This window comes from Manis javanica, chromosome 7 (genome assembly GCF_040802235.1).
Source record: "Manis javanica isolate MJ-LG chromosome 7, MJ_LKY, whole genome shotgun sequence".
Classification (NCBI taxonomy): domain Eukaryota; kingdom Metazoa; phylum Chordata; class Mammalia; order Pholidota; family Manidae; genus Manis; species Manis javanica.
Genome location: NC_133162.1, coordinates 83,865,807 through 83,886,337, shown reverse-complemented (window position 1 = coordinate 83,886,337; position 20,531 = coordinate 83,865,807). Strand labels below are relative to the sequence as shown.

The window sequence follows — 20,531 nt, the reverse complement described above, 5'->3', positions numbered from 1 at the left end:
ATAGGGGGAAGGAGTGGGAGTGGCTGCAACAACATGATTGTAGAGTCTTTATGTGTTGTTTCTAGAAGCTGACATTTTTTGAGAGTGATTAGATACTAAACTAAGTTGTGTTCTTAAATAAGAACGCAGAGTGGAGATACTCTGTGTTGCTATACTGAGCAGAACTACATGTTTTGGCCGTCAGCCTGGCGGAGTAGTGGACCACTGGTCTTTTGAGAGATTGAAGAACCTCTCTGAGACACGGGAAACATTGTCTACCACATCTTGAGGGAGGGGTCTTGCTCAATGATGTCTTCCAATAACTGGGTTCAACATCTGGGTGCAGCAGTTACGTGGTTTCCTGGAAGCCTAGATGTATGCAGACCAGGCAATCGTTGGCCTTGGGTTTGTAATGCACCAAGCTTCTGATTCTGAGAGTTGGGAGGTGGGGTCTGGAATGATTGTGCACCATCCGGCCACAGTGGCTTTTAATAGAGTGCCTGTGACTCAGAAAGCATAGATACTGGAAGGATGGTATCCTTGCTAAGCTGAAAAACAAAGGCAACGTTTTCTGGCTCCTTGAACCAGGATAGCCAGGTTAGAAAAGGAGATTCAGGATTTTCCAAAGCATGCTCAAATTCTGAAAGGAGAGGTGTCCCCAGGTTAAGAGTATCCATCTGAAAGGGGTGCCTTAAACATTGGGGTGATGGAGGATGAAGGAGCTCCAAGCACCAGTGTTGGGGAATGTTCAACACAAAGTTCTGTGTGGAAGAAAACTTGTCTAGCCAGTATTTTTTTTTAATTCCAATAAAAAAACCTTAAACATGCAATAGAAACGTAAAAAGCAGTCTCTTTCTGTAACTTTTGAAGTCTAGGAGCAGACCTCAAGAAAATAGATTTATCCTCTGATTTGGAATTTTTTAAAATGTTCCATCTTTCTCCTTGCCACTCTCCTCCTCCTCCCTTCTACAGATCCGTTGACATTTTGGAATTGACAGAGCAGGAAGAATTGCTGAAATTCCACTACCACACGCTGCGGCTGTACTCAGCCGTCTGTGCCCTTGGGAACCACCGGGTGGCCCACGCCTTGTGCAGCCATGTGGATGAACCGCAGCTCCTCTATGCCATTGAAAACCAGTACATGCCCGGTCTGCTGCGTGCCGGCTACTATGACCTGCTGATTGACATCCACCTTAGCTCCTACGCCACTGCCAGGCTTATGATGAACAACGAGTTCATTGTGCCCATGACGGACGAGACCAAAAGCATCACCCTCTTCCCTGATGAGAACAAAAAGCATGGCCTCCCAGGGATCGGCCTCAGTACCTCCCTCAGGCCACGGATACAATTTTCCTCTCCAAGTTTTGTAAGCATCAATAATGAGTGTTACCAGTACAGTCCAGAGTTCCCACTGGACATCCTAAAGGCCAAAACTATCCAGATGCTGACAGAAGCTGTGAAAGAGGGCAGCCTTCATGCCCGGGACCCAGTAGGAGGGACCACTGAGTTCCTCTTTGTTCCACTCATCAAGCTTTTCTATACCCTGCTCATCATGGGGATCTTCCACAATGAGGACTTGAAACACATTTTGCAATTGATTGAGCCCAGTGTGTTCAAGGAAGCTGCCGCTCCAGATGAGGAGAGCGAAGTGCTGGAGAAAGAGCCATGCAAGGAAGACACACAGTCGGAGAGAGCTGGTGAGGAAGAAGCCAGAGTGGGCAAGAGGCCCAAGGAAGGCCTGCTCCAAATGAAACTGCCCGAGCCCGTTAAATTGCAGGTAATGAAGAAAAGAAAAGATGTCAGTTAATTTCAGAATCATTTAGTATTAAGGTTTAGAAGTTTGCCCTTCACCCTTTTTCTGATCTGTGTATGTGTGTGCCTATGTAATGGTAGTTCTTCATAAAATTAACTAGTTTTTGTTGTGCTTTAAGACATGCCAGTCTAATTTCCTTGCATTTTGAATGGAGTTAATAGATTTTCCAATCGATAATAGTTAATAAAATGTAAATTTAGTATTTTTCTCAAGATGGTTTTCTTGGTCAAATCTATGCCTGTTGTACACATCTGCAAGTGTGCCATGTTGCCATCTGTTTCTGCATGTATCTATGGGTATATGTGTATTTGTGTGTGTGTACATGTCTCTGAAAGGAGCATAGGGATGGGCTGTTGTCCTGCCCGCTCTTCTTCTCCCCCATCTCTTCATTAACAATTTCCCTGTATCTCTCTGCAGATGATGCATTTTAACCAGCATTCTGTCAGAGTGCCTGGAATCCAAGGCATTCCTATCCCATTCTCCTCCTGCCCACCTCAGAACACTTGTTCATCAGTAGACATGCCCATTCTCACAGAGCAAGATTTTATGTACAGCATGTATGTTTCTAAGGAATCAAAGAGATTGCTTGCCTTTGTGCTTATCAAGATGTCTGCAGGATCCTTTCTGAACACCTCTTTGGTTCATTAGAATCCATTTGATGTTTGTATCGTTGACATATTTTTTGCTTTTCACTCTTTAGCATTGTTTGAAGTCTTCCTCTGAGCCGGGTGCTTGTTGATGGATGAAGGACACAGATGTGGGCCTGCCTTCCATAAACTCACAGACTCTGGGGGAAATGCACACTTATTTATGTGTTTCTTTTAAAATGCCATATTGTTAATTTTGTTAAATGAGCTTAAGGAAAAGAATAGGTTGCTAGAAGAATGAATGGCTTACTGGGAGGAAGGTGAGGGAAGGCCTCTCTGAGATGGTGAGTTTTAAACTAAGGTCACATGGATGAGCTGGAGGTCACCAAGAGTGAAGAAGGATTAAAAAGAGTGTCCTAGGAGCTTATCACACAGAGCACATATCATGACAAAGGTTCTGGGGCCGGAGAAGACCAGGGTGGCTGCAGTGTAATGAGAGGGTAAGGTAGGCAGAGGACAGTTCATATAGAATCCAGCCATTTGCTAAAACCAGTCACATGACAGATTTTGGATTTTATTCTAAGTTCAGTTGAAGTATTGGATAATTTTATTCTAAAAATAGCAGTGTAGCTTCTGTGAGGAAGATTGATAAGGGGAGAAAGAGAGGATGACTAGAGCTCACTCAGTTAGGAGGCTGTCTTGCTGGTCCAGATCCAAGAGGAAGGTGCTTCCCCTGGGAGGGGACAAAGGGGATGGTGAGATAGGGATGAACAGTGTGGCTCCATCAGAGTTGGCATTGGCAGAGATGGCCTGCTGTGGATGGTGACATACAGGGATTTTAAATTATCTTTAATATTGCCAAGTATTTATATCACAATTGGTATTAAGAGTATTTAAATGTTTTCCTAAACTTGGGCAGAACATTTTCTGGTGGGCCAACTGATACTGATACACTATATCAGTCAAAAATCCTTTTGGCTTCCAGTAAGAGAATATTCAGCTGTTTAATGAATAAGCAATAAAACCACTGAATTAGCTTATATGCAATGTCTGTATGGGAGCAGTTCTAGAATTAATAGAGTTAGCTTAATGATGTCATCAGAAACCCCAATCTTAATATCTTTCTGTGATCTTTAGTCTGTGGTTTTCATCCTAAAGAGTGTTACCTCCTTCTTTATCGAATGATCAAGTCTTTATCCAATTATACTCATTTCGAAAAGAGGGTGTTCTAGTCTCTTATTAATGGTGGAAAATCTTTTCCAGAAAACTCCTAGCAAACTTCTTAAATATCTCATTTGCCATCGCACCTGTAGCTATAGAGCAGACCTGGGATAAGAAGTGTCTACCAGCTGGACATATATTTGCCATTTTTTCTTAGACGATTTATGTTTCATCCCCTGGGACCAAGCACATTGCTGTCTCCACAAAATCAGGATTCTGTCTGTAAAGGAGAAGAGGTGGCAACTAAGCATATCTGCACAGATTTTGATTTGAAACATATCAACTATTTAAACAATCAGAAATTAAATTTCATGTCTTTTCAATCATCTTTTCAGATGTGCCTACTGCTTCAATACCTCTGTGACTGCCAGGTCCGGCACCGGATAGAAGCCATTGTGGCCTTTTCAGATGACTTTGTAGCAAAACTTCAAGACAATCAGCGTTTCCGATACAATGAAGTTATGCAAGCCTTAAACATGTCAGCTGCCCTTACAGCCAGGAAAACAAAGGAATTCAGGTCACCACCTCAGGAACAGGTATGAGAAGGAAATGAAAATTCTTCCTTTCTTCTTTGGGTTTCAGTTCATTCAGGATCTATACATTGCAAAATTATATCTTAAGTTAAAAGTGTATTTGTTTCCTGTTCTCTTTAAACTAGCCAAGTTGATTTGGTCAGTATTCTTTATTTTTACCAAAAGAATCTACTTGGTTAGTTTGAACAAATGTCTTACCTTATTAGAATGTATCAAGTGTATCGTAGATTCTTTGAGGAGACCATCTGCCAGATTCTAAAGTTCTACAAACAGGAACAATAGTCAACTATAGGTGGGTCATCTTTGGCAGACATGGCACAGCCTCAGCTAATAGGAACCCTTGACTCCTATGGCTCATGCTACATACTTTATGTTTGGCCCCTCCTAGAGGAGCCAAATGTCACTGCCACTAGTCTTACTAGAAAACTGATCACCTATTTGTGGTCTTCCTCTGGCTGCTCATCTCCAAACACAGGTCACCCATGGGTGCAGCAGAAACAAGGACACATTCCTAAACCAAAGAATGAACTAGTCTGGGATATGAGTTTTCTGGAATCTACCTCAGGATGGGACTGATAATGTAGGAAATTCCCAAGATATAGCTGTGATGGTCAAAAGGTAGACCTGACAGATCCCATCTTCTATATCTCACTCTTATAATTCCTTTTATACCCAATATATCTCTGAATGAAAGTGTTTAGGGACTAATTACGTAATTAAAATTTTTTTCTCTAGAATGTAATTTCTTTGAAGAAAGAGACATGGAATTGTGTTTGTTGCTATAAACAGCATTTGTTAAGCAGAGAAAAATTCCAACCTCTCCCAGATTAACTCCATTTGGTAAACTACTTTTGGAAGACTTCTGCTTCCAGAAAGATGGAGCACATGTGCCTTTCCCTATTCTTCCTCTAAGCACAACTTTAACCCTGGGCCTTACACAAAAGATAACATAAGAAGACTCTAAAAGGTACAGAGAGAAGAAAGGAGACTGGCTGTGGAACTTGGGACCCAAGGAGTGACGCTGGGATGAATTCCCTGGGTTTTCTTTTTGCCTCATCTATCTCAGACATGGAGGTTAAGAAGCCAGCAATCCAGAAGCACCAGTGGCCATAGACAAGAAAAGACCCAACAAAAGCCTTGTATGGCTAACCAAAGGACCAGCAAAACTGTCTAGCAAGGCAAAACTTTTAGGTAATAACCAAACTACTCCAGCTAAACACCATAATCAAAACTGTCCCACCCCTCACCTACCCCAGCCATCAAACACTGAGCGGGGAGCCCAGATCTCTGCTCTCACCAGGCTCTGATGAGGGCTCCAGCTGGGGCTCCAGCGTGTTGGGACTTCATCCCCTCTGAGGTAACAAGGCTTCCCTCCTGCAGCAGAGTCTAGGGAGGGAGAGGTACAAGGCACTCTTGCCCTTTCCAGCCAAGGCTGTGTGAGTACAGGTCTTGTGGGGAACTGGATCTGCCTGCTTCACCCAGCAGGAACAAGGTGTCCTTCCTCTTCCAAGTGTCCATGGAAGCCTAGTGAAGAAATGGACTTCCACTCCCACCTAGCAATAACAAGGTAGCCTAAACTCTTCTTCTGCTGGATAGTGTCAGAAGAAACCAAAGCTTAAATAAGATCCAAAGTCTCATAACATAATACCAGAAGTGTTCATATTTCAACAAAAAAGTCACTCATCACATCAGGAACTAGGAAAAACTTGAATGAAAAAGGATAATGAACAGATTCCAACTCTGAGTTGACAAAGATGTGAAATTTATCTGACAAAGCTTTTAAAACAGCCATTGTAAAGCTCCCTCAAAATTGAAAATGAAAATATCCCAGCAAAGAAATATAAGATAAAATAAGTAATTTTAGAACTGAAAAAAACAATAACTGAAATAGTAAAACCTTCAATACATGGAATGAAGGAGACAGAGAAAAGAATCACTGAAGTGAAGAGAGAACGATAAAAATTACCTGGCCTGAAAAAACAGAGAAAACAGACTGGAAAAAAATAGATCCTTAAAGACAAGTACAAATATAGAAAAAGATATAATATTTGTGACATTAAAGTCCCAGGGATAAGACAAAGAAGTATGAACTGAATAAATACTTGAAAAAATAATAGTTGCAAACTTTTCAAGCTTGGCAAAATATATAAAGAAAGAGATTTGAGAAGCTGATTAAGCCTCAGACAGGATACCCAATGAAATCTAAACAAGACATCTTACAGTCAAACTTCTGAAAACTAAAAGAAAAAATCTTGAAGGCAGTGAGAAAGAGAAGACCATGTTAGGAGTAAAATGTTTGAGTCACAATGGATTTCTATTCAGAAGATATGGCACCCAGAGGGAAGTGAAACAATATTTTTCAAGAGCTGAAAGAAAAGATTGAAAACCCAGAATTCTGTATGCAGTGAAAATACTCCCCAGGGATAAAGAGGAAATCAAGACTTTCTCAAATGAAAGGAAACTACAAGAATTTGATGGCAGCTGACCTACCCTGAGTGAATGCCTAAATGAAGTCTTTAAACAGAAAATAATGACAATAAAAGAAAATTTGGAAAATTAGGAAGGAAGAACAGAAAATGTGAAAATATGGATAAATACAGTGCATTTTCCTTCTCTTGAATTTTCTGAATTATACTGATGGTTGAAGCAAAATTGATACAACTATCTGATATGTTCTAAATTATGTATAAAAATAGTAAAGACAATTATGTCTTAAATGGAGAATAATAAGGGGAAAAAAGGGAGATAAAGCTTCTGCTCTTTGCTCAAACTGGCAAAATATTGAAACCAGTAATTGTAAGAATTGTGTATTTATAATGTGATATCCGATGCAACCACTTAAAATACTATACAAAAAGATATGCTAAAAAATACATGATCAATTCAAAATGACACCCTAAAAACTGTTCAAGGAGCTCACAGCAGGGTGGGAAGAATAAATCAGGACAGAAAACATGTAAAATGACAGACTTAAGTCATAAAATATCAATAAATCCATGAATATAAATAATCTAACTACACCAGTTAAAAGAAAGATATTGGCAGAATGAATTTTAAAACTTTGTCCCTAACTATGTATTGTCTAAAAGAAACTCACTTCAAATATAATGATGTAGATAGGTTGAAAGTAAAAGGAAAGTAAAAGAAAAAAGATCTATCATGAAAAATTAATCAAAAGAAAGTAAGAGTGCCTATAGCACAGCAAAGGAAATTATCAGACAGACATTACATAATGATGAAAAACCAATCTACGAAGAAGACAAATGTGTATGTACTACATAACAGAACTAAAAAATATGTGAAGACATATAGAGAGAATTGAAAGGACAAATAAATAAATATACAATTATAATTGGGTATTTCAACAGCCCTTTCAGTAATTGATAGAAAACCTAGATAGAAATTCATCAAGAATATGGGAAAATGTGACAATACTATCAACTAAAAGAATCCTTCGAAATTTGTAGAACATTCCAGCCAATAATAGAATACACATTTTTTTTAAATGGCTATGAAACATTCAAGAAAATGGATTTTATTCTGGGCCATAGAACAACCTCAAGAAACTTAAAAGAATTTAATTTTTTGAGTCGAATTAGAAATCAATGAAAGATAATAGGAGAATATCTAATACTTGGACAGTAAGCAAAATACTTCTGAATAATCATGGTTTGAGAAGGAAGTCTTCAGGGAGATTTAAAAATAAATTGATTGGAAAAAAATGAAAATACTGCATATAAAAGTTTGTGGAAATAGCTAAAGCAGTGCTGAGAGGGAAATTTATAACACTAAATATTTGCATTTAAAAAAGAGAAAAATACTCATATCAACAATCTAAGCTGCTATCACAGAATTTAGAAAAAGAACAAAATAAACCCAAGCAAGCAGAAGGAAGGCAATAATATACATAAATGTATGTCAATGAAACTGAAAATAGGATAATTGAAAAAAATCAATGGATCCAAATGCTGGTTATTTAAAAACAAGAATAAAATACAAACTGCTGAAAATCCTGACATGGATAAAAGAGAGAGACACAAAACTACCAATGTCAGGAATGAAATGAGATACTACACAGACCTTACAGGCATCAAAAGGAGCAAATGGGAGTGTGTACATGCATGCTGTGTGACTCCATTTATATATCATTCTTGAAATGACAAACATTTGGAAATGGAGTACCAATCAGTGGTTGACAGGAATTAGGGATGAGGAGCAGGAAGGAGGGAAGTGGATATGTTTATAAAATGGTAGCAGGAGTGATCCTAGGGGTAATGGAATTGTTCTCTATTTTGACTGTATCAATTTGACTGTACCCTAGTTGTGATACTGTACTACTGTTTTACAGGATGTTACTGTTGGGGAAAGCTGGATAAAACATACATGGTATCTATATTATTTCTTAGAATATCATATGAAGCTGCTATTATCTCAAAATAAAAGTTTAACAAAGAATTCAAATATAAAACTCTGGAAAGAAGACTTATAATTGTTTCCTAAAGGAAAATTATAAAATTATGAAACAGTAACAGAACTTTCTTTTCTTCATTCATAAATGTAATATCATTGTGTTTAAAACTAAAGCAAATGGAAGAAAATTTCTTGTAATTTGCTTAATAGAACTGTGAACATGAGCCAAAGTTATCCATTATATTACTTGTCAATTACATTTAGGGTTTTCCTTCTTCTTTACTGCTGTACACCTCTCAAAAATATTCAGTTATTTAAAACACTTAATAAAGTGTTGGAATTAGCTAGAAAAAAATGGAAATCTAGGAGAAGCATAATAAAATATTTTTAAAAATAACATTTAGATCTTAGTTGATTTAAGAACTCTCTGTATATAAGAGTCTAACATACTGTGAAATGGAAAGAGAAAGCAAGTTATATCATTATTTTGCAACATGCTAAGCTTTGTATGATTTTATTTATTTTGTGGCATTTGTTATATTGAGTGGTAGACAATGGTTGTTCAGCTATTGTGCAACCATTCATGAATACTCAAAAACAGATTTTGAACAACTTTGGCTTTTATCATCTTCTTTGCTGTGTCATCCCTGAATTCACTTTTCTTTTACCCTCCTTCTTCCTCTTTCTTACTTTTCCAAACTTTCAGATCAATATGCTTCTCAATTTTAAGGATGACAAAAGTGAATGTCCATGTCCTGAAGAAATCCGAGACCAACTCTTGGATTTTCATGAAGATTTGATGACACATTGTGGTAAGGTCTTCTTGACTAACAACTCTTTTTAAATGTAGTTTTTTAACTTTTTTCCAGTTTTATTGAGGAATAATTCACCTACATCACTGTTTAAGTTTAAGGAGTACAGCAAAATGGTTTGATTTACATGTACTGTGAATTGATTGCCACAGTAGTTACAGCTAACATCCACCTTCTCATATAGTACAATAAAAAGAAAAAAAAAGAAGAAAGGAATTAAAAAAAAATTTTCTTATAATGAGAATACGATTTACTCTCTTAATAACTTTCATATATATCATCCAACAATGTTAATTACAGTCGTCCTGTTGTACATTTATTTCATCCCTAGTACTTCTTTATCTTATAATTGTAAGTTTATACCATTTAACCATCTTCCTCCATTTCCCTCTTCCCCCAAGCGCAACTTTGGGAACCACAAATCTGATCTCTTTTTCAGAGTTTTTTTTTTTTATAGATTACACATATAAGTGAGAGCATACAATATTTGTCTTTCTCTGTCTTATTTCACTTAGCATAATGCCTTCATGTTTCATCCACATTGTCACATATGGTAGAGTTTCCTCATTTTTTATGGATAAATAATATTCCATGATGTGTGCGTATGTGTGTATTTTACAACTTTTTATCCATTTATCCATCAATGTACACAGGTTGTTTCCATGTCTTGGTCATTGTAAATAATGACACTATGAACATGAGGCTGCAGATATCTTTTTTTTTATTTTGGTATGACTAATCTACAATTACATGAAGAACATTATGGTTACTAGGCTCACCCCTTCACCAAGTCCCCCCCACATACCCCTTCACAGTCACTGTTCATCAGCGTAGTAAGATGCTGCAAAATCACTACTTGTCTTCTCTGTGTTGTACAGCCCTCCCCGTGCCCTCCACAGACGATACATGCTAATCATAATGCCCCCTTTCTTTTTCCCCACCCTTGTCCCTCCCTTACCACCCATCCTCCCCAGTCCCTTTCCCTTTGGTAACTATTAGTCCATTCTTGGGTTCTGTGATTCTGCTGCTGCTTGTTCCTTCAGTTTTCCTTTGTTCTTATACTCCACAGATGAGTGAAATCATTTGGTACTTGTATTTCTCCACCTGGCTTATTTCACTGAGCATAATACCCTCTAGCTCCATCCATGTTGTTGCAAATGGTAGGATCTGTTTTTTTCTTATGGCTGAGTAATATTCCATTGTGTATATGTACCACATCTTCTTTATCCATTCATCTACTGATGGACATTTAGGTTGCTTCCATACTTGACTATTGCAAATAGTGCAGCGATAAACATAGGGGTGCATCTGTCTTTTTCAAACTGGAGTGCTGCATTCTTAGGGTAAATTCCTAGAAGTGGAATTCCTGGGTCAAATGGTATTTCTATTTTGAGAATTTTGAGGAACCTCCATACTGCTTTCCACAATGGTTGAACTAATTTACATTCCCACCAGCAGTGTAGGAGGGTTCCCCTTTCTCCACAACCCCACCACATTTGTTGTTGATTGTCTTTTCGATGATGGCGATACTTACTGGTGTGAGGTGATATCTCATTGTGGTTTTAATTTGCATTTCTCTGATGACAAGCGATGTGGAGCATGTTTTCATGTGTCTGTTGGCCATCTGAATTTCTTCTTTAGAGAACTGTCTTTTCAGCTCCTCGGCCCATTTTTTAATTGGCTTATTTGCTTTTTGTTTGTTGAAGTGTGTGAGCTCTTCATATATTTTGGATGTCAACCCCTTATTGGATCTGTCATTTATGAATATATTCTCCCATCATGTAGGATACCTTTTTGTTCTATTGATCGTGTCCTTTGCTGTACAGAAGCTTTTTCATTTTTGCTTTTGTTTTCCTTGCCCGGGCAGATATGTTCATGAAGAAGTCACTCATATTTATGTCCATGAGATTTTTGCCTGTTTCTTTCTAAGAGTTTTATGGTTTCATGACTTACATTCAGGTCTTTGATCCATTTGGAGTTTACTTTTGTGTATGTGGTTAGACAGTGATCCAGTTTCGTTCTCTTACATGTAGCTGTCCAGTTTTGCCAGCACCATCTGTTGAAGAGACTGTCATTTCTGCATTGTATGTCCATGGCTCCTTTATCGTATGTTAATTGGCCATATATGTTTGGGTTAATGTTTGAAGTCTCTATTCTGTTCCACTGGTCTGTGGCTCTGTTCTTGTGCCAATACCAAATTGCCTTGATTACTGTGGCTTTGTAGTAGAGCTTGAAGTTGGGGAGTGAGATCCGCCCCCCTCCCCCCACTTTATTCTTCCTTCTCAGGATTGCTTTGGCTATTTGGGGTCTTTGGTGGTTCCATATGAATTTTTTAACTATTTGTTCCAGTTCATTGAAGAATGCTGTTGGTAATTTGATAGGGATTGCATTGAATCTGTATGTTGCTTTGGGCAGGATGGCCATTTTGACGATATTAATTCTTCCTAGCCAGGAGCATGGGATGAGTTTCCATCTGTTAGTGTCCTCTTTAATTTCTCTTAAGAGTTTCTTGTAGTTTTCAGGGTATAGGTCTTTCATTTCCTTGGTTAGGTATATTCCTAGGTATTTTATTCTTTTCGATGCTACTGTGAATGGAATTGTTTTCCTGATTTCTCTTTCTATTAGTTCATAGTTGGTGTATAAGAAAGCCACAGATTTATGTGTGTTAATTTTGTATCCTGAAACTTTGCTGAATACTGATATTAGTTCTTGTAGTTTTGGAGTGAAGTCTTTAGGGTTTTGATGTACAATATCATGTCATCTGCAAACAGTGACAGTATGACTTCTTCTTTACCAATCTGGAACCCTTTCATTTCTTTATTTTGTTTAATTGCCATGGCTAGGACCTCCAGTACTATATTGAATAACAGTAGAGACAGTGGGCATCCCTGTCTTGTTCTTGATCTCAGAGGAAAAGCTTTCAGCCTCTCGCTGTTCAGTATGATGTTAGCTGTGGGTTTATCATACATGGCCTTTATTATGTTGAGGTACTTGCCCTCTATGCCCATTTTGTTGAGAGTTTTTATCATGAATGGATGTTGAATTTTATCGAATGCTTTTTCAGCATCTATGGAGATGATCATGTGGTTTTTGTCCTTCTTTTTGTTGATGTGGTGGATGATGTTGATGGATGTTCGAATGTTGTACCATCCTTGCATCCCTGGGATCAATCCCACTTGGTCATGGTGTGTGATCCTCTTGATGTATTTTTGAATTTGGTTTGCTAATATTTTATTGAGTATTTTTATATCTACGTTCATCAGGGATATTGGTCTGTAATTTTCTTTTTTGGTGGGGTCTTTGCCTGGTTTTGGTATTAGGGTGATGTTGGCTTCATAGAATGAGTTTGGGAGTATTCCGTCCTCTTCTATTTTTCAGAAAACTTTAAGGAGAATGGGTATTATGTCTTCTCTGTATGTTTGATAAAATTCCGAAGTAAATCCATCTGGCCCAGGGGTTTTGTTCTTAGGTAACTTTTTGATTACCTCTTCAATTTCGTTGCTGGTATTTGGTCTGTTTAGATTTTCTGTTTCTTTCTGGGTCTGTTTTGGAAGGTTGTATTTTTCTAGGAAGTTGTCCATTTCTCCTAGGTTTTCCAGCTTGTTAGCATATAGATTTTCATAGTATTGTCTAATAATTCTTTGTACTTCTGTGGGGTCCGTCATGATTTTTCCTTTCTCATTTCTGATTCTGTTGATGTGGGTTGACTCTCTTTTTCTCTTAATAAGTCTGGCTAGAGGCTTATCTATTTTGTTTATTCTCTCAAGGAACCAGCTCTTGGTTTCATTGATTTTTTTCTATTGTTTTTTTCTTCTCAATTTTATTTATTTCTTCTCTGATCTTTACTATGTCCCTCCGTCTTCTGACCTTAGGCCTCATTTGTTCTTCTTTTTCCAATTTCGATAATTGTGACATAAGACTATTCATTTGGGATTGTTCTTCCTTCTTAAATATGCCTGGATTGCTATATACTTTCCTCTTAAGAGTGCTTTTGCTGTGTCCCACAGATGTTGGGGCTTTGTGTTATTGTTGTCATTTGTTTCCATATATTGCTGTATCTCCATTTTAATTTGGTCATTGCTCCATTGATTATTTAGGAGCATGTTGTTAAGCCTCTATGTGTTTGTGGGCCTTTTTGTTTTCTTTCTACATTTTATTTCTAGTTTTATGCCTTTGTGGTCTGAAAAGGTGGTTGGTAGTATTTCCATCTTTTTGAATTTACTGAGGCTCTTTTTGTGGCCTAGTATGTGGTCTATTCTGGAGAATGTTCCATGTGCACTTGAGAAGAATGTGTATGCTGTTGCTTTTAGATGTAGAGTTCTATAGATGTCTATTAGGTCCATCTGTTCTAGTGTGTTGTTCAGTGCCTCTGTTTCTGTACTTATTTTCTGTCTGTTGTATCTGTCCTTTGGAGTGAGTGGTGTGCTAAAGTCTCCCAAAATGAATGCATTGCATTCTGTTTCCTCCTTTAATTCTGTTAGTATTTGTTTCACTTATATTGGTGCTCCTGTATTGGCTGCATATATGTTAATAATAGTTATATCTTCTTGTTGGACTGAGCCCTTTATCATTTTGTAGTGTCCATCTCTATCTCTTGTTACTTTCTTTGTTTTGAAGTCTATTTTGTCTGATACTAGTATTGCAACACCTGCTTTTTTCTCCCTATTGTTTGCATGAAATATCTTTTTCCATCCCTTGACTTTTAGTCTGTGCATGTCTTTTCGTGTGAGGTGAGTCTCTTGTAAGCAGCATATAGATGGGTCTTGCTTTTTTATCCATTCTGTGTCTTTTGATTGGTGCATTCAGTCCATTTACATTTAGGGTGATGATTGAAAGATATGTACTTAATGCCATTGCAGGCTTTAGATTCATATTTACTAAAGGTTCAAGGTTAGCTTCTTTACTACCTTACTGTCTAACTTAACTCACTTATTGAGCTATTATAAATGCAGCCTGATGATTATTTCTCTCCCTTTTTATTCCTCCTCCTCCATTCTTCATATGTTTTGTGTTTTGTTCTGTGTTCTTTTTAGGAGTGCTCCTATCTAGAGCAGTCCCTCTAAAATACCCTATAGAGGTGGTTTGTGGGAGGCAAATTCCCTCAACTTTTGCTTGTCTGAGTATTGTTTAATCCCCCCTTCATATTTAAATGATAATCGTGCTGGATACAATATCCTTGGTTCAAGGGCCTTCTGTTTCATTGCATTAAATATATCATGCTATTCTCTTCTGGCCTGTAAGGTTTCTGTTGAGAAGTCCGATGATAGCCTGATGGGTTTTCCTTTGTAGGTGACCTTTTTTGTCTCTCTGGCTGCCTTCAATACTCTGTCCTTGTCCTTGATATTTGCCATTTTAATTATTATATGTCTTGGTGTTGTCCTCTTTGGGTCCTTTCTGTTGGGAGTCCTGTGTACTTCTGGAGTCTGAGCAACTATTTCCTCCCCCAGTTTGGGGAAGTTCTCAGCAATTATTTCTTCAAAGACACTTTCCATCCCTTTTCCTCTCTCTTCTTTTTCTGGTACCCCTATAATGTGGATATTGTTCCTTTTGGATTGGTCACACAGTTCTCTTAATATTGTTTCATTCCTGAAGATCCTTTTATCTCTTTATGTGTCATCTTCTATGCGTTCCTCTTCTCTCGTTTCTATCCATCAATGGTCTCTTGCATCTTATCCATTCTGCTTATAAATGCTTCCAGAGATTGTTCACTTCTGTAATCTCCTTCTGGACATCATCCCTTAGCTCTTGTATATTTCTCTGCATCTCCTTCAGCATGTTTATAATTTTTATTTTGAATTCTTTTTCAGGAATACTGTTTAGGTCTATCTCCTTAGGTGTTGACCTATGATTTTTGTCTCTCTCAGATTCTGCCTTTTCATGGCGATAAAGATAGTTTGTGGAGCTGGGGCGAGTGATGGCTGGGAGAAGGTCCCTTCTTGTTGGTTTGTGGCCTTCCTCTCCTGGGAGAACAGCGACCTCTAGTGGCTTGTGCTGGGCCACTGCTGGCAGACAGGGCCTCTGATTCTTGCCCCACCACTATGGAGTTTATCTGCACAGTTCCTGTGGGTGTGGCCTGCCTTGGGCTGCTGCTCTGATATGGCAGAGCCGTGTTGGAGGGGAAATGGCTGGGAGGCTGTTCATCTCCATGAGGGGCCTCCGAGAAGCCCTGCTCACAGGGGGTTAGGGTTCCCAGAGTTCCCCGGGATTCCCAGCTCGTAGGCTAAGTGTCCCGGGATGCTTCCGTACAGCTGTGTGTTCCCTGTCCCTTTAAGGCTTTCAAAAAGTACTCGCTTTTCTTTGTCCCAGGGGCGCCAGCTGCAGGGACCTGCTCACAGGTCTTACTGTGCTGTTTCCCGAGTTTCCAGCACCCCACGCACACACTGTGTGTCTGCACTCTGGTGCGGATGACTAGGGCTGGCTGTTTAGCAGTCCTGGGCTCCCTCTCCCTCCCGGCTCCGACTCCTCTCCTCCTGCTGGGAGCTGGGGTGTGGGGCGCTTGGGTCCTGCAGGGTTGCAGCTTTTATCTTACCCCCTTCGCGAGGTGCTGGGTTCTCACAGGTGTGGATGTAGTCTGGCTGTAGTCCTGTGTCTTCTGGTCTCTCTTTTAGGGAGAGTTGTATTTGCTGTATTTTCAAAAATATATGTGGTTTTGAGAGGAGATTTCCACTGCTCTACTCACTCCACCATCTTGGCTCCAGTTCCTGCAGATATCTTTTCAAGTTAATATTTTTGTTACCTTTGGGTACATTCCAATAAGTGGAAATGCTGGATCATATGGCAGTTCTATTTTAAATTTTTGATGATCCTCCATACTGTTTTCCAAATTGGCTGTACCAACCTATAGTCCCACAAACAGTGCACAAGGGTTTCCTTTTCTCCACATCCTCACTAGCATTTGTCTTCTCTTTTTGATTTTGGCTTTTGGCCTATCTAGCAGGTATGAAGTGATATCTCATTGTGGATTTGATTTGCATTTCCCTAATGACTGTTGATGTTGAACACCTTTTCATTTACCCATTGTACTCTCATATATCTCCTTTGGAGAATTGTCTATTCAAGTCATTTGCCCATTTTAGAATTGGGTTATTTGTTTTTCTGTTATTGAGTTGTATGTGTTTTTATGTTTTGGATATTAATTACAAAACAGACATATGGTTTGAAAATATTTTTTCCTATTCCATAGGTTGTCTTTTCACTTCATTGGTGCAGAAGCTTGTTAGTTGATTTAGTCCCACTTAATTTTTTTATTTGTTTCTTGTGCTTTAGATGTCACATCCAAAGTATCATTACCAAGACCCATGTTAAGAAGCTTTGTTTCTATGTTTTCCACTAAGACTTTCATAATTTCAGGTCTTACATTTAAGTCTTTAATCCATTTCCAGTAAATTTTTGTGAGTGAGGTAAGATATGATATGGGTCCAGTTTCATTCTCTCCCATGTGAATATCCATTTATCCCAGCAACATTTATTGAATTGACTGTGTCTTTTCATTGAGTATTCTTGGATCCCTTATCAAATATTGGTTGACTGTGTTTGATTAGGTTAATTTCTGGTCCCTCAAGTCTGTTCCTTTGGTGTGTTTTTATACTAGTACCATACTGTTTTGATGGCTATGGCTTTACAGTGTATCTTGAAATCAAGAAATATGGTTTCTCCTGCTTCATTCTTCTTTCTCAGGATTTTCTTGGCTATTCAGTAGATTTTTTGGAATGCATTTGAGGAAGGTTTTTTCTACCTTTGTGAAAAAATGCCATTGGGATCTTGATAGAGATTGCATTGAATCTGTAGAAGGCTTTAAATAGTATTAATGTTTTAACAATATTAATTCTTCCAACCCATGAACACAGAATGCCTTTCCATTTTTTGTGTCATCTTCTATTTCTTTCAATAATGTCTTACAGTTTTCAGCATAGAGATCTTTCACCTCTTTAGTTAAATAATTCCTAAATATGTTATTGTTTATAATGCTGTTGTGATTGGGATTGATTTCTTTATTTCATTTTCAGAAATTTCACTGTTAGTGTATAGAAATTCTTATGTTTGTATGTTAATTTTATGTCCTGCAATTTTACTGAATTCATTGTTTAGACCTAGAGCAGTTTGGTAGAGTCTTTAGGATTTTCTGCATATAAAATCATGTTGTCTGTAAATAAAAACAATTTTACTTCTTTCTTTTCAATTCTAATAACTTTTGTTTCTTTTTCTTGCCAGAATTCTCTGGCTAAGACTTCTATTACTATATTGAACAGTAGTGGTGAAAGTGGAAACACTTGTCTTGCTCCTGATCTTAGAAATAAAACATTCAACCTTTCACAATTGAATATGATGTTAACTGTGGGCTTGTTATATAAGGCCTTTATTAAGTTGAGATAGGTTTCTTCAAGCCTAATTTGTTGAGTTTTTATCATAGGTGTATGTTGAATTCTGTTAAATTCCTTTTCTGAAGCTATTGAGATGATTATATGATTCTCTTCTTTCATTCTGTTAGTGTGATGTATCATATTGATTTGTGTATGTTGTATCATCCTTATCCTTGCATCCCAAGGATACATCCCATTTGACCATGGTAAATGGTGAATGATCTTTTTAACGCGCTGATGAATTTAGTTTGCTAGTGTTTTATTGAGAATTTTTACATCTATATTCATCAGGGATATTGGCATATTGTCTCTTTTCTAGTAGTGATCTTTTTCAGTTTGGGTATCAGGATAATGCTAGCCTCATAAAATGAGTTTGGGAGTGTTCCCTCCTCTTCAATTTTTTTCAGAGTGGTTGAGAAGTATTGAAGTTACTTCTTAAAATGATTGATAAAATTCACCAGTGAAGATTTTCTTCCCTGGGAAATTTTTGATTACTAATTCAATCTCATTTCTAATAATCTATTCATATTTCTTCCTGAGTCAGTCTTGGTAAGTTGTATGTTTCTAAGAGTTTTTCTATTTCTTCCATGTTATTCAGTTGTTGGCATATATTTGTTTATAGTAACCTCATATGATTGCTTGAATTTCTGTGGTATTGGTTATAATGTCTCCTTTTTCATTTGTAATTTTGTTAATTTGGATCCTTTCTATTTTTTTCTTGGTTACTCTGGCTAAAGGTTTGTCAGCTATGTTTATCTTTTCAAAGAACCAATGTTTCAGTTTGGTTAATCTTTACTATTGTTTTTCTCTTCTGTAATTTATTTATTTCTCTCTAATCTTTATTGTTTCCTTTCTCCTACTAACTTTGGGCACAGTTTTTCTTCTTTTTCAAGTTCCTTAAGGTGTAGAGTTAGGTTTTCTTTTGGGGAGTTTTCTTTCTTCTCAAAGTTGCTGTTTATTGATGTGGACTTCCCTTTTAGAATTGTTTTTGTTGCATTCCCTAAGTTCTGGCATGTTGTGTTTCCATTTGTGCTTGTCTCAAGAAACTTTTTTATTTCTCCTTTAGTTTCTTCTTTTAGGCATTGATTGTTCAAGTGAGTGTTGTTTAATTTCCACGTGTTCATGAATTTTCCCATTTTCCTCTTGCTACTGATTTCTAGGTTCATACCATTGTGGTCATAAAATATTTTCAGTATGATTACATTCTGCAAAATAAGTTAAGACTTATTTTGTGACTTAACATATGTTCTATCTTAGAGAGTGCTCCATATGCACTTGCAAAGAATGTGCAGCTTCCTGTTGTTGAATACAATGTTCTGTATAGAATGGACAATGTCCATTTGGTCATTAATTTTCAAATCTGCTGTTCCTTATTGATTTTCTTTTGGATGATTTGTCCATTGCTGATGGTTGTATACTCAAGTCCCTAACTGTTATGGTATTACTGTGTGTTTCTCCTTTTAGCTCTATTATTTCTTGTCTTATGTATTTAGGTGCTCCAATGTTGGGAGCATAAATATTTGTTATACAATTTTTGTATCTTCTTGATATGCCAACACCTTTATTATTACATAACGATCTCCTTTGCCTTTTTTTTTTTACCATTTTTAATATAAAATTTGTTTTTCTGATAGAAGTACAGCTTTTTCTTTTGATTACCATTTGCTTGAAATGTCTTTTACATCCCTCTACTAAATCTATGTGTGTTTTAAAATCCAAATTAAGTCTCTTGTAGGCAGCATATTGTTGTATCTGTTTTTCTGATCCATTCACCCATTCTGTGCCTTTTCATTGGAGAATTAGTACATTTATGTTTAATTATTGATAAGTAAGGACTTACTGTTGCCATTTTATTCTTTGTTTTCTGGTTGTTTTGTAGATCCATTGTTCCTTGTTTCTTGTCTTGTTTTTTTTGTGTGTGTGTTTGATGCCTTTTAGTTTCAGTATGCTTTGAGTTCTTTTTTGTGTTCTTTTGTGAAACTACTACATTTTTCCTTGTGGTTACAATGAGGCTTATATGATATTGTAAACTTAAAACACCCTATTTTAGACTGATCATAATTTAACTTCAGTAGAATTTGTATCTTTTATACTTTTACTTCCTCATCTCACATTTTAATTCATTGCTATTATAATTTACATGTTTTATTATGTAACTACCGACAGATTATTGTATTTATGTGTATTTTTCTATCTTCAATTTTTTTAGCTTTTAAACTAAACCTAGGTAACCTATGTAGGTGGTTTCTGCACCACTATTACCATATTGCAGACTCTAACTGTGACCATATATCTACCATTACCAGTGACATTTATGTTACCTTTCTTTTTTCTCCTTGTCAAAATTCTTGTTTTGTTCTTGCATTGTTTTCCTAATTACATTTAGTTGTCAAATGTATATTTTTCATACACATATACTGGTAAAAAAAAGTAAGTATATTTGTAAATAGGTTCACAAATATGCAAGAGGCCTGTTAGGAGTTCATCTAAGAATATTTATTATGGCAAAATGGTTAAGTGACCCTAAGTGAGATATCATTAAGAGTAGAGAGAGAAGAAAGGCAGTAAGGACAGCAGAAGAGTGAAATTCTTTGTCTTTTTCCTCTTGCCCTTAGTGGCAGGGAAAGGAATGGAGACATGTAACCAAGTGCCTTTGGCAAGAAGATGAATATTAGGTTGATTTATTCTAAAGATATGTGATCACAAGGCAATTGTACTTAAACTGGTGTGGGGCCACTTTTTAGGACTATCCAGCATAGGTCTTTGAAATTAATACCTCAGGAAATCCTGCTTTAAGTTATGGGTCAGTAGCCCAA

The 20,531-nt window shown here is 37.2% G+C and overlaps 1 protein-coding gene across 5 annotated transcripts in view; it reads left to right on the top strand.

Annotated features, from left to right (window-relative positions):
* RYR2 (ryanodine receptor 2) overlaps window positions 1–20,531 on the top strand; it is an 894,209-nt gene that overhangs the window by 649,621 nt on the left and 224,057 nt on the right. For all 5 annotated transcript variants that reach the window (XM_073241246.1, XM_073241245.1, XM_073241243.1 and 2 more), the window contains exons 37-39: window positions 952–1,756; window positions 3,936–4,136; window positions 9,250–9,355. In XM_073241246.1, the coding sequence (XP_073097347.1) occupies window positions 952–1,756; window positions 3,936–4,136; window positions 9,250–9,355 (1,112 nt within the window). The remainder of the gene's footprint in view (window positions 1–951; window positions 1,757–3,935; window positions 4,137–9,249; window positions 9,356–20,531) is intronic.